This window comes from Notamacropus eugenii, chromosome 3 (assembly GCF_028372415.1).
Source record: "Notamacropus eugenii isolate mMacEug1 chromosome 3, mMacEug1.pri_v2, whole genome shotgun sequence".
Classification (NCBI taxonomy): Eukaryota; Metazoa; Chordata; class Mammalia; order Diprotodontia; family Macropodidae; genus Notamacropus; species Notamacropus eugenii.
In genome coordinates, this window is record NC_092874.1 from 170,929,903 (window position 1) to 170,943,605 (window position 13,703).

The 13,703-nt window shown below is 38.2% G+C and overlaps 1 protein-coding gene across 47 annotated transcripts in view; it reads right to left on the reverse strand.

Annotated features, from left to right (window-relative positions):
- Window positions 1-2,809: 2,809 nt before the first annotated feature.
- The window catches only part of CELF2 (CUGBP Elav-like family member 2), a 620,126-nt gene continuing 609,232 nt past the window's right edge, over window positions 2,810-13,703 (reverse strand). For all 47 annotated transcript variants that reach the window (XM_072653373.1, XM_072653356.1, XM_072653346.1 and 44 more), the window contains 2 exons: window positions 11,115-11,286; window positions 2,810-9,765 (listed from right to left, as the gene is read on the reverse strand). In XM_072653373.1, the coding sequence (XP_072509474.1) occupies window positions 11,159-11,286 (128 nt within the window). In that variant the 3' untranslated portion in view covers window positions 2,810-9,765; window positions 11,115-11,158. The remainder of the gene's footprint in view (window positions 9,766-11,114; window positions 11,287-13,703) is intronic.

Below are 13,703 nucleotides of genomic sequence, written 5' to 3' on the forward strand. Positions count from 1 at the left end.
CATAGGTTTCTAAGAACTGGTGGATGAAGCTAAGTGTCTGAGCTAAGCCAGAGGCTGCACAGCGCAAGAATTGCCATCTTCTTGTTCTTCAGTTCTTCTCTCCAGATATATGGGTGAGGCATTTTCCAATGGAATATTATAGTTGATCTTGCCAGTTTACTGTCTTACCTCCCAGAATAACACCTAAAAGACCACCTAACAAGATAATAGGTAAATGCTAAGGATGATGCATTATCCTCATGGCTGATAACATAAATTCAACTAAATCCTGGAAGAACAAATGAATTCATTAAGTGCTTGGATCTAAATAGCAGGTTCTTTGGGGTTCTAAGGCTGTTCTGGAGTCTTCACTACACAGAACGATCTTGGGGTTTCTTTGGGCTTAGCCATTTTTCCAGAGTTGGCTTTTCCGACTCAGCAGCTCTCCTTGCCAGGAGAAAAGGGGAAAGATGGTCAACTTTTTTCTCCTAAGGGAGGAAGATCTTTTCCCCTTAAAAGACAGGGGTTATTGGTTATTTCTAGTGTTTTTTTTCTTCAACCCTTGTTCTTTGCCTCCCTATTTTCTCTCTGGAGATTTCAGGGGCTAAAATCTCATCTGTGCATTTTGTTATTGTTCAGTCATTTCAGTCAAGGTTTTCTTGGCAAAGATACTGGAGTAGTTTATATTGCCTTCATCAGCTCATTTTATAGATGAGGAAACTGAGGCAAAGAGGATTAAGTGACTTGTCCAGGGTCACACAGCCAGTAAGTATCTGAGGCAAGATTTGAATTCAGGAAGGATGAGTCTTCCTGATTCCAAATCAGGCACTCTATCCACTGTGCCACCTAACTACTCCAATCTGTGCACAAGTTAATTAAATTCAAATTTATTCACCAAAAGAAGGTTAAAAGGGACTGGGGGGGGGGGGGAGGTTGTGTGAGAGGAGGTAGGATCCCAGATGAAAAAGATGACTAATCCCAAGGTGACTTGGTCCAGTTGTGCTTTTAAGTTTAGGATCCTCCTCAAGTATAATGTTGCTTATCTAGGAGTCTCTCTTGGACTCTGTAACAGTTAAGATGACCTGGGATCAGTAGCTGAATTTTCTGAAGTCCCTCCCTTTCTATAACTAGCCATTTTCCTACAGCCTCCAAATTCCCCTGGGGAGTGAGATGAGGAGGGAGATAACGGAGGGAGAAAGAGGGAAAGAGAGAAGGGGGGGAAGAGAGAGAGAGAGAAAGAGAGAGAAAGAGAGAAAGAGAGAGAGAGAGAAGAACTCTGGAGATGTTCATTTCTGGGGCTGGGGGTGTGAAAGGGATCAGGTTAGGAGTTATTGACAAAACAGTCACAATAATGAAGGATAGTGAGTGACATTGGATCTCTCCCAACTGAGATATGAATTGGAGATGATGGAAGTGATACATGTGTGTGGTGTGGTGAGATATCAGTATGGAGTGTAAAGTGCTTATTAATCTTGAGGAGTTAATATATATTTTGAAATGCATTTAGAATTGGGTCTTCAGTTCAAGAAAACAGGGATTGCTTTAAACATGTTCAGGAATCTTAAAGACTTACTACTACTACTACTACTGCTACCTAACTATTGAAGGCCATTTCAGAGGCTCTGAATTGGTTCTATACTTAGTATTATTTGTGAGGCTAGAGATGAATCTATAGAAAGCCCCTCAGGGGTTGCTGAGATTTATAGCTTTCTATTTAAACCTAAGAGCTCTGACTACAACCCCAAAATGTGTTACTCAGCAAATTATATGCTAGCTTTTGTGAGGAAGGGAGATCGTGAAGTTGGGGTTGTAGGAAAAGGGGCAGCTAGATTCTAGAATTACTTTTCTTACTAAGTTTTCTAGGTCTTGTACTGAGTAGTGCCTAGATTTCATTCTCCATAAAATGGGAGCACTTGTTAATGCTTGTCTATAAAGTTCTTTTGTGAAAAGGGGTACTATTTCAATTCCTCTGTCTCTGTAGTCAATTCTCTATTATCCAGGATTATTCAGTGTACAGATTCCATTTCCTTTGCCATCTGGCCTTTTAGCTGATTCTTTACCCTTACCCAAAGATGCATGAGGGGCAAGTTTTTTGTTGGACTCATCAGTGAGAGGGTTTTGGATTATCTGTCGATTTTTATTATCCATGCTCTCCTTGTCTGCCATTAGCACAGGTCCCTGAGGTGTGGCTGAATGAAGGCTTAGAATGTCTGGCTGTAGTTCAGCCTCTAAGTAGAGAAAGTCTAGGAATTTTCCTTGGAATCAAACGTTGAGAATTTTTTTTTTTAAACATAAACATTGTTCTGTACAAACTAATGCCCTATGGGAAAAATTTCAAAAAAAACTCTGAAAGGCCAAAGCAGCAGGCCTCCCATTTAAGCTTAGCAAATGTCATGGGGTGTCTCTTCCACTGGTGCTTTGAAAATTTACTCTTCTCATCCTGAATGATCAAATACCATTTCTCTCTCTCTCTCATTTTGCAGTTCTGAATAAAACAAGCACAGCTCTCCAGCTGGCTATACTTTTAGAGTGTCACCTCACTTTGGCTGGGCACTGACGTAAACCAGCATTATTCTAGAAGCTTTTTTTCCCCTTATTCATCCACCCCCAAAGAGATCATATTCAGAAACACAGCTGGATTTTTCTAGGTTAGGGCAAAATTCTGATATTTTCAAGTGGTTCTTTGTAAGTCTAGGAATTACTTTGTTCTGGTATTTGCAGGAGTGATATCTCTTGCTTTGGACAGAGACACACCATTCTCGCTAATAAGGGGATGGCTTTCCAGCTTATATCTTGCTACAAAGCAGTAGGAGAAACCTCCCTCACTCCGTCTTGTTTCCAAAGCCAATTTATTGAGGATTGAGCCATAAAGCCACAGATACATGTAAATTCAAAGAAAAAAAATGTAAACTCTGCATCCCCAAAGATTTAACACAAAACAATCTCTAGAAACATTGGTTTTTTTTTTAGAAAAAAATCTTCACATTAATTTTACAGACAACAGAGTCCTTTCTTAAGCTTTATTTAAGAAATCGAGTACTATATAGTTCAATATATATAAGACACATCCAGTATTGTGTTCCTGATAGCAAGTGCATAGATTTTGTTAAGATATCATTTTCACTCGATATAACGTTTCATGGTCACACGAAGATATATTCCTAGTGATTTTGCTAGCGCATGAGAGGAGTAACAGAACACAGCAAAAATAGTGAGCTACAACAGAGATGAAGAACGAAAACGGTTAGCGAATTAGCAGAACAGTCGATTCCTGATAAGTGAATAAGCTGATTGTTTGGTCACAATGTTTTATTCACTTATCAGGAACGATTCACAGTACATTCGTGTTGACTGTTTTCCTAGCCTGGGAGCTAACAGTCACCAGCTCCTTGGATCAAGTTGAAGGGCTGGGGACTGGGCAAACGTAATTTCTATCGGCAAGGTAAGTCTGGTGACAGCTCTATCATTCCCAAGATGGTCCACGCACAGCAAACAAAGAAACATTTTGCTTACACCACAAAGGTGTTTTACATAATTAAAGTTTTTTTAAAATGAATTTAAAGCAAGGACTTTACTATACAACCATCAGCACTTTAGGGAACTAACTTTTCCTTCCCCTTTCATGGAGAAGTTATTTTTAAATGAACTGGCTTTTTTTTCTTCTTTTTAAACTCTAGCACAGAATCTCTTTCTTTGTATGTTGGCAGATAGATCTTTTATTTTTAAAGCTGCATCTTGAAAGAAAATTATTTAAAAAAATAAAATAAGGTAAAAATCACATACTCAGTCATCCCTTCCTTGCTTAGCATAGGCAGTGATCTTTTGAAAGCCATAGTGAGATTAAAAGCAGAAGTTTTGCCTAGAAACCTGAAATCTAATGATTAGCTCCCAGCTGAGTTTGGGTTGGAGCTGATAGAAGTAATGGCCCATTGGGGTGTATTAGGCTTATAGGAAGAAGACCCCTTTCCCCACTCTACCAGCGCTCTCAATCTTTGAGCTGCTGGAGATGGTTAAAATGGCTCCGTGTCCTGGACCCCAAGAGTGGCTGAGGTCCGAGGGCTGTGGAGGGGATCCTCTCATTGGCAGTGGGATTGGGGCATTAGGAGTAGGCTAGCATCCGCCAGAGATTGTGCGTCAGAGAAACTGGAAGGAGAGAGATACGAGAGGGACTAGCTTTGATGGAACCTCTTAAGAGCACTTTGAAAAAAACGATCAGATTCCTGAGCATTAAGAGATGGAGAGAGAATGGGAGGTTGGGGTTTGTGGCTTAAGTTCCAGAGAGCACTCTTGAGTGAGCTTTGATTGGGTTTGGGGAGAGGCAAGGGGTGGTAAGGAGGCTATTTAAAGCTTTAGATCTCTGTTAGCCAGGGTGTGACACTGTAAACAACTCTGACACCAGCTGTAGAAATGTGTGTGTTGGGGGGGAAAGAAATAAAAATGTGTTTTTATTATACTTTTAAAATGCCATTTGAACTTCATCATATCCAGTGATGAGTATGACCAACTCAACCCCTTTTAAATCAAAATAGTTGGAGTATTGAATTAGCCTTAGTAACTCAAGCTGCCCCTTTCTTTAAAAAATTATTTTTATATCTTTCTACCGATTGATGGGTTGGCAACACCTATTTCTTATATGACTATACACACATATTTGTGTGTTTATACATATATATGCATAGCTCTTGCTCACCCGGTGAGCTTCCTCCTCACCCTCCACCTCCAGGTCTCTCACTTCTATTTAAAGTGTTACTAGTTCCTAAAAAAAAAGTTTACTCTCATCATATGGCAATAGACTAGTGTGCAATTAGAAGAGATGTCAGGGCTGCTCCTTCTCTTCTCTCAAGTTTTCTAAAGTTTTACAAAGAGCTAGTAGGTAGAGCAGGAGATACAATATGGAAAAAAGAACACTAGACTTGAGTCAGAGGACCTGGGTTCCAATCACTCCCTGGTGTCGGGGCCTCAGGTTTCTTACATAGGCAGAGGAGAAAAGGGGCTGGACTAGCTCTCTCAGGTCCTTTATAGCTCTAACTTTCTATAAGCATGTTGTTATGACTTTTTAGAACTGATAGGTGCTGTTTCCCTTTTGGAGTTGAATTCACTTGACATCAGAGACTAACTTTCTACATTTTGGGATAGGTTGTGTTTGCACAACAGGGAAAGACCAAAGGAGAAAGGGGGAGTGGGGAGGGGAGAGGAGAGAGGGAAGAAGAAATTAGGCAAGAGAGAGAGGGAGAGAAAGAGGAAGAAAAGGGAGAAAAAGAAAGGAGGGAGGGCAGAGAGAGAGAGAGAATATGAGAATGAGCTTCTGTAATCAAATGACTGACAAAGGCCTTGGCAAAAATATAACTCTGTAGGTAGTTACTTAAGTGAACCCATAGACCGACTGTTAATTAAAGAAAAAAGTAACAAGTCTAGGCCCAGAAGCTGAAATGGGCTGTGGTACAGAAATAAACTGAGGAAAGCTAAAGTGCACAGTTCCTCCTTTTCCCAAAATCAGATATTCACTTAGGTGGAATCGACTGTATCTTTTATACACAACAAATAGGAAAAAAAACAGGGACGTGAAACAGTGAGGTGTGCAGATGTATTACCAACATATAATGACCACCAACAATACAACACGCAGAGAGAGACAAGTATTAGGAAAATGGTTTAATATTGGAGACAGAAGCAAAAAACTGCATCACACAATAACATACGTTACAAAAATAAGTTTGACTGTTTCAACTACACGGTTATGTTCACAATGAGGACAGAAGAATCAGAAAAAACTTTTGATCTAAACAGCAAAAAAGCAAACCCCTAAAGTTTTAACTGATACATTTATCCACTTAAAGTGACTGAGTACTCCTAATTCTAATTACCTTATTGTGTAACTGCACAATACAGAATAAAAAGTGAAACTTACCGCTTTTTAAAAGACAAAATTCTAACGCTAGATATAAGCAAAGGGAAAAAAAGAAAGCAAGCCAAAGTTTTTAATTCTCAAAAGAAAACCAACTTTCTTTCTACCAACCAGAAATCAAACTCGAAATCAGTCATGGTCAGGGGGCCCACTAGAGTAAGCCACAAAAGTTTCCTTTTTTTTTTTTTAATCTCCAGTATAAAAAGTTCCACTGGTACAAAATGCATAAGTACAATCAGTTGTAGAAATAGGAAAGCCTGCATTTTTTTTTTGGCTCAAATTCCATCAAACAACAAAATCCATCAATAAAACAGAAACAATACTGAAATGTTCTTACAGTTTCCACTAGGTTGCATTAACTTTGGCTTTTCTCAGACAATACTTAAAAAACTATTTTGTAATTCTAAACAAAATGATCATATTATTAATCTACGAACAACAATTTTTTCACAGCACAAAAAAAACACAAATACATTTTTTTTTTGTATGACATTATCCAAAAAGGTAATGAAACTACAGGTTTTTGTTTTTCTTCTTGTTAATTAGCACTTAAGATAATAAAAACAGAAACAGTTAAATGGTTCCAGAGTAGCACAAGCCAAAGAACTATAACCCCTATGGTGAAAGAAAGATGAACTTATTTATGCCTTTGAGGATTGCCATTTCATTGCAAGTCTCTAATTTAATTTAAAAAGTACTATTCTCTACATTTAATTTTTTATTTTTTTTTTTAAAAAAAGCAATTTCCCTGTTTTGTTTTGTTTTTCCTTCTGGCATAGGCCCTTTGCACCCTTGCAGCTTTTCCTTTTGATATTCTGAGTCAAAGTAAACCGGAGGACGTTTTCTCACTAAGGAGGGATAACTTGCTTAACAAAGACAACACATACAAATAAAAGGGGGGAGGGGGACAGACATTTCCACCCAAACCTACCATATCTTGGTTGCCTGCAAAATAATAAATGCACAACTGAAAGTGCTCACCCTCAACTTTCTCCTGAATAGTGCTCAGTCCACTCTGGGCGAGAGGAAGGTGGGAGAGGGAGTAAAAAAGGGACAGGGAGGGTCGTTTTGGACGAAGAAAGTGGGGGAAAAAAAACCTTTGGAAATTTATGTGGTTGACATATGAGAAGATTCTGAGTGAAACAGTCTAAGATTCAAATGAAGTTCTCTTGTGTTGATATATATGTATATACACACACCCCGTATATAGATATATATGAGAGACACATGTGCGATCTGTTTTGTTATTAAGCAGATTGCTGCAGGAAGTACAAATAGCCCTCAAAGGATGAAGGAAGGCCCCAGCAGTAGTAAACACGTGTGAGGATAATAAAAATCATTTCATCATAAGTGCATGTGCTATAAGAAGGAAACTTTTTTTTTCTTTTTTCTGTTTTTTTCTTTTTTTTTTTCTTTTTTTTTGCATCATGAGAGGCTAGTCCTTTCCACCTCAGGGCTATCACAATCCATACACATTAAACTGAAAGGGGTGAGTGAGTCAGAGAGGAGCGAGAGGAAGGTCACCAGCATTGTACCCAGCCACAGAGAAGATGCCAATGACCTGTTTTATGTTTTTTCAGAAAGGGCTTTGCATTTGGTGGTTGTCACGGCCTTCAGTCTGTCAAGACCTTATGATGTCTGTGTTTGATTTTATAAAAAGAAATATGGCACTTTAGAAAAACGGCAGCAGGTAATTAATGCTGATGGGTATTTGGTTGGCAATTTTTTTTTCTGTGTGTGTCAGTAATGAGAAGTGAGTTCTGCTTGTACAGTCTCCTCAGATGCACTTAGTCCAACAAGCTAACATCAGAAAGGCAGTGAAAGGGCTACCAGTTTCAAATTCTGGGTAATCTGCACACATAGGCCAGACCCAGAGGGCTCAGACAATCCCCAGCACAATGGCCGATTGTAAACGTTATCCAGGAAATGTTTGTTTAAAAAGTAGTTTAAATTGCAGTGCACATTAAAAAGTTCTCGGCCAGAATGCACCACCACACTTGATTTCAAAAGCAAATTGGAAAAAAAAATATTAGGTGCTAAAATTCACCATTTTCTGGAGGGAATGGGAGGAGGGAAGGAGAGAATCAGTAAGAAACTGTTGTTATTTAATACTGAACAGCAAGTTAAAGCAGCACATTTAGAGCTCTCTGAGAAGATTTTTTTAAAAAGTCCTTAAAAGTGAAAGGAAAAAAAGTGAAGGGGGTGGGGAATTTTGGAGAGTGGTTAAATACTATTGTTTTTACCCTTCAGATCTGCCCTGTGGATTTTTTTTCCTTCTTGTAGATTTCAGTCGTGTTTAGAAAACAAACAAACAAAATCAAATCAAAGCCCCCCGCAAAAAAAAAATTAGGTCTATGGGGGGGGGGAGGGGGAAATGGCAGGAGGAGGAAAGTGACCCAACAGAAACAAATCCAACAATAAAATGGTAGATGTATCAAAGGTACCAACATTCCAGACAGCTCTGGGTAGAAAGGGTTAAAAGTTCAAAACTTTCTCACCTTAGAGGTTTCCATAATATTATGAAGAAAATACATTGTGAGGTTTGCCTTCACAGCATTGATGTGCAGAGTGGTTAAAAAAGTGAGACATGGGCACTTATACAATGTCTTACAAAAAACATCAAAGAGAAATAACAGACAATAACAATTTCAGGCAACAAGACCACAGGATAGCAAGTTAACAAACTTTTTAACCTCTTTTTTTTTAATATTAGGGATTTATACAAAACACATAATAAAATACCCATGTTATCAAATTACTTCTCACAAGAAACACACTGAAGCTCTAGGAAGGATGTACCTTTGGAATTTGGCACTATATATTTTCACTGTTTTTTTTTTTTCTTTAAAAGAAAAAAAACAGATCACATTTTGCTGAACACAAACACACCTAAATTGTCCACAATAAAAAAATGACATCAATGCTTCACAAGCCAACACAAAACTTATTCTGGAATAGGTTTTTTTTTCCCTCACATGAAATTTTTTTTTTAAGCAAACAATTTTTTTTTTTAAAATTCTTTTTTTTTTGTTTTGTTCAAGTAAACCAAATTTTTAAACTTGTCTTATCAACATAGAACACTTAAGACCATAAGACTCATGATGAAACCACAACTTAATTCACGGGAGCACCAACGTAACACAGTTTACAGTAACCTTTCTCCTGTACATTGGAACAGTATAAAATATAGGTAATTTCATGTGCATTAAACCATGGATTGTCTAACTGTGAGTCAGTTCAGCAAAAGGTGACACAAATAGGTAGCATTTGCCCCAAAACAGGGTAAATATTTTCTTATACTAATCTACAAAAAGTGGTTCTATATATATATATCTTAATGAGAAAGTGAGCCACCTAAAATGGCCTTATCAAAAAACTTTACACTGCCTGAAAAATGTAAAAACGATTACAGACCTCTAGAGACTTAAAATCAGACAGTTTTTTTTTCTCAAACTGTTTTTGGAAGTAGTCTGTTAGAAACCAACATTCTGTGTCTCTGGACACATATTGCTATTACCAGTGACCAGGACGAATGCCAATCCCTGTATAATACTTTCAAGTCTGGTTTTTTTTTTTACGAAAAGAAAAAAAATTAAGAAAGAAAGAAACACTTTGCCACAGGTTTTTTTTTTCTTCTAGAATTAATTTGTCTAATAATAAATTTCAGTCTTGCATGAATGCAGCAATGTTTTTCACATTGACTTCCCAGAATTCATAGCTAGATGAGGTCACATGCAAATTTCAAAGGTCAGTAGGAGAACCAAATATGATGTGAGGTCAGAAAGACATCAGAAACAATGACGGGACGATGAAACTTTTTTTTTTTTGAGACGCCACAGGGACATGCTAGGCAAACGATGAACTAACGGGCATGAAGATGTCTAGGGAAAAAACAAGGGAGAGTAAAAAGTTACACAGAAATCTATGCAGCAGAAACAAAATCACTCTTATGGGTCCGGGAGAAAACTAATGCAAATCTTAACTCAGGGAGTCTAGGAGCCATTCGCATAATTTGCATTTCTTACAATCTGTGTCCACAGCACAATGAAACCCCAAGAGAATCCATCCGGGAGAGCCAGAAGGGGGATGGATTCGGTGGTTTGGGGGTGCAGGGGAAGGGGGAAGGGACCAGTATCAACAAATGTTAACATAAGGGGAAAGTCAGACAGCTGAACTTTAAACTGGATAATGGAAACTACAAATAAAATAACCAGACAAGAACAACGAGAGGATAAAGCATGAACTTTTAGGTCTAGGGTTCAACGGTGAAAAAAAGCCCATTCCTGGCATGAGTACTCTAGAGACTACTTCAAAAGGATCTAGCTAGCACAGAGAACTGCTCTTTAGGTATCCAATAAGTTAACAATAGGCAATAAATAACTTCCATTATTTCTGAGGCAGTAAAAATTTTGTATAAAAATAGAAATGCTTTTTTTACAAATAAAATTTACAGGCCTGTGGCTTTCTTTTTTATTTATGTATTTATTTATGTATTTATTATTATTAAATTTATCTGTCAAGAAACATCAAGTATTTTCACTCATTTTTATTTTATTTTTTTAAACCCTGTAGCTTTAAGAAACAGATCCTCTAAATCTTTTTTACATTAATCCTTTCTGAAAACTAAAATAAAAACAATGGTAAAATAAAGACAACCAGTGTAATAATTTGACTAATAAACCTCATGTTCTTTGAACCCTAAAATAAACTCCTTTTGACTATAATGAACTCATGGAGTGGAAAGACTTTTTTTTTTTGTTTGTTTGCTTAATTTTGAATAAGTGCTTCTCTTGGCTTCGCTCTCACTCTAGGCCACCACATTAAACTCTAAACGGCTGGTGCCCTTTCTAAGGTCCAGACAGACAGCCTTGAATATTCCTAGCCAGTGCTTTCAAGGGCACCAGTGGTTTCAGAGTTCAATTGCACATTAGAGTTTGTCTTCTAACTTTTCAAGATGTCATTTATTTTTTGTGTGTTTTTCTTTAAAAAAATAAAAGAATGAAAAAAAACCAATTAAAGTCGCAAAACAAAAGAGAATACAGTAGCACAACTGGAGGAATTTACTTGTAGGAAAGAAGTAGCCCAAGTTTTAATAATGGCGAGTTGGGTGGGTGGGTGGGTAGGGGAATGGAGGCGTTAATGTAAAAATAACTGTCTCTCTTGGTGAAAGTTGGCAATGTGGTCCTCCTTTGCCTTCCCTGTGGAGAACAGGCTGGCTCATGGGACTTACCCTAAGAAAGCTAAAATAAGAGCAGTGAGCTTCTGGGGTTAAGATCAGTAAGGTTTGCTGTCATTTTTGGAACGCTTCAGCTGGACCTTCAAGCGTTTCATGCCAATCTGAAAGCCATTCATAGCTTGGATAGCAGCTTGTGCAGAGACAGGATTGTCATAGCTAACAAAACCTGGAAAATAGAAGAGAAAGGTAGGGAGAGAGGGAACGAAGGGGTGAGGAGGAGAGAGGGCCGAAGAAAAACACAAGTTAGATAGCGCTTTACGGACTCGCGAACATTTTACAATTGCAGTTGGTAAGGGGTAGGGACGGTTTTTCAAATTTAAATGACATATCTGCACATGGTTCCCCACAGCCACAGGTTTCAATTTGTCTGTCCAGAAGACATTGAAATAATTGGTGAAAAAGCTAGTCAGGTACATTCTTTAGCATCCTTTCTATCCCAGCCTAAACACAAAGCAGCAGCAAGGACGAAACACACTCTGAAATCAATTGTCTGAATTCAAGCTCCTGAGCCCTCCAAATGAACTGAGGCAAACTGGTTTGTGTGCATCTGGCCTTCATCTCTCTATGAGACAATCTAGTGACCTGAGAAGATACATTTAAAAAGGGGATGGGGGTTGTTATTAAAGAGGACCCCAAATTAAAAATGTTAGGGGTTCATTCTGTAAAGAAATGAAAGTGAGCAATCAGAGCTCTGTTGATAGTTTGTTCTAGCATCTGTTAGAGACTTATTTATTTGGATACAGAAATAACTCAAGGTAACATCATATGAGAAAGCATTGCTCATGCAATAGTGGATAGAATATTGGTTCTGGAAGTCTGGAAGACCTGAGCTCAAATCTAGCCTCAGATCTCTACTAGTTGTGTAATCCTGGGCAAGTCACTTAACCTCAATATCCTCAAGTGTAAAATGGGGATATTAATAGCCCTACTCCACAGGGTTGATGGGACAGTCAAATGAGATAATATTTGTAAAAGCATTTAATATAGTGCCTAGCACATAGTAGGTGCTACATAAATGTTTATTCTTTCCTTTCCTCCCTTCATCCTACAGACAAGGGAACTGAGGCCCAGATGGGTTAATTGACTTTCCTCAGCTCACAAAGTAAATGAATGAGGATTTTAATTGTTCTAGCACTCCGTCGCTGGGGACCTAAGGTACTTCTGGACAAACTACTTCTCATGTTTTGTCAGCCAGTAGCTCAGAATTCTGGACCAACCGATTCTCTTTAACTGTAGCTTCCTGACAATTCCTCTATTTCCCTTCTTTTTGCCTTCTGTCTGTGAGGCTGGCAAGATGTCCAGATAAAGATACCACAGGAAGCATCTCTACCTGAGTATAGGAAGCATAGGAAGGTGAAACATTTGGTTACGTCCAGTTTAACAAGCACATATTCAGAGCTTGCAACGTATTGGGCACTATACTAAGGACCTGATGTGACACCTTTTCCTCCCTCAAAGAGCTTTTAAACAATCCAATTTGAAAAGGCAACCTGTGATACAGGCACACCAGCTACGGACTGTATGATCACAGTGACATTGGTAAGGATGGAAAGGGAAGGAAATATTTGATGGTTTTCTAAAACCACAATAGATTCATCTCCAAGACACCCAAGACACTACTCTCTTCTACAAGTAACCAGGCTAGTAGATACCTTGTGAGCTCTTGCAGGGCACTGTTCAGTCACCTCAAAGACTTGACTTAAGATAGCTCACCTATCCGATGTAACCATATGACTCCTGTTACCCTTCATCTCAGAGGAACAGTTACAAGAGAGTCAGTCTGTTTGCTAAAGGAGTAACAGTAACTTAATGGGCCCATACTGATAGCTTCTCCAACAGCATACAAACAGTGACTTTATGCACCTGACATACCTAACTCCCCTCCCCGTAGAATTCTCAGGCCTTCCCGGATGATAGAATGAATATTAAGGGCAGTATAATGATGATGGCACATCAGACGCTAAAGCCATCTCTTTGGGCTGACTACCTATTACCAGTTTAGGAAAAAGAGTAAGCTATTTTGCTTTTTGAGAATTCCCTCTGGCTTCCCCCTCTACTGCGTACAATTCCATTTGTTTCTCTTTCTATTTGTACTTATTACCCTTAATCTCTTGGTCATATTATAACTGTTTTATGCTGCTGGGTATCACCTACTGACAATTTACAATGATATCTTCCTCTATCAAGCTGTTGCATTTGGTTATTTTTCCTAATTAATGGGAATTTTTCTTTTTAAAAATTTTATTTATTTTATCCTGAATTTAAGAAAGGAAACAAGTATTTCTATAACATAGACCAGAAAAAAGATGATTGTACATGAAACTGCAAATCCATTATGTACAACTTGCTCTTTCTTTTAAATATATAATAAAGTTACCATGTAATTTTCCCCTCTCCTCTTCCTCCCCAGTGTTTTATTTCACAATGATTTAGATTTTGCTAAGTGAATAAATTATTCCAATGGAAAGGATGACATCCTTTGAGGCAGCATTAATTTACTGGGACCAATAGAATCCATCACTCTCAATCTCTACCCCAGAAGCCTCCCAGAAGCATGGAGCAGACTTAAATATTATCTTTCTG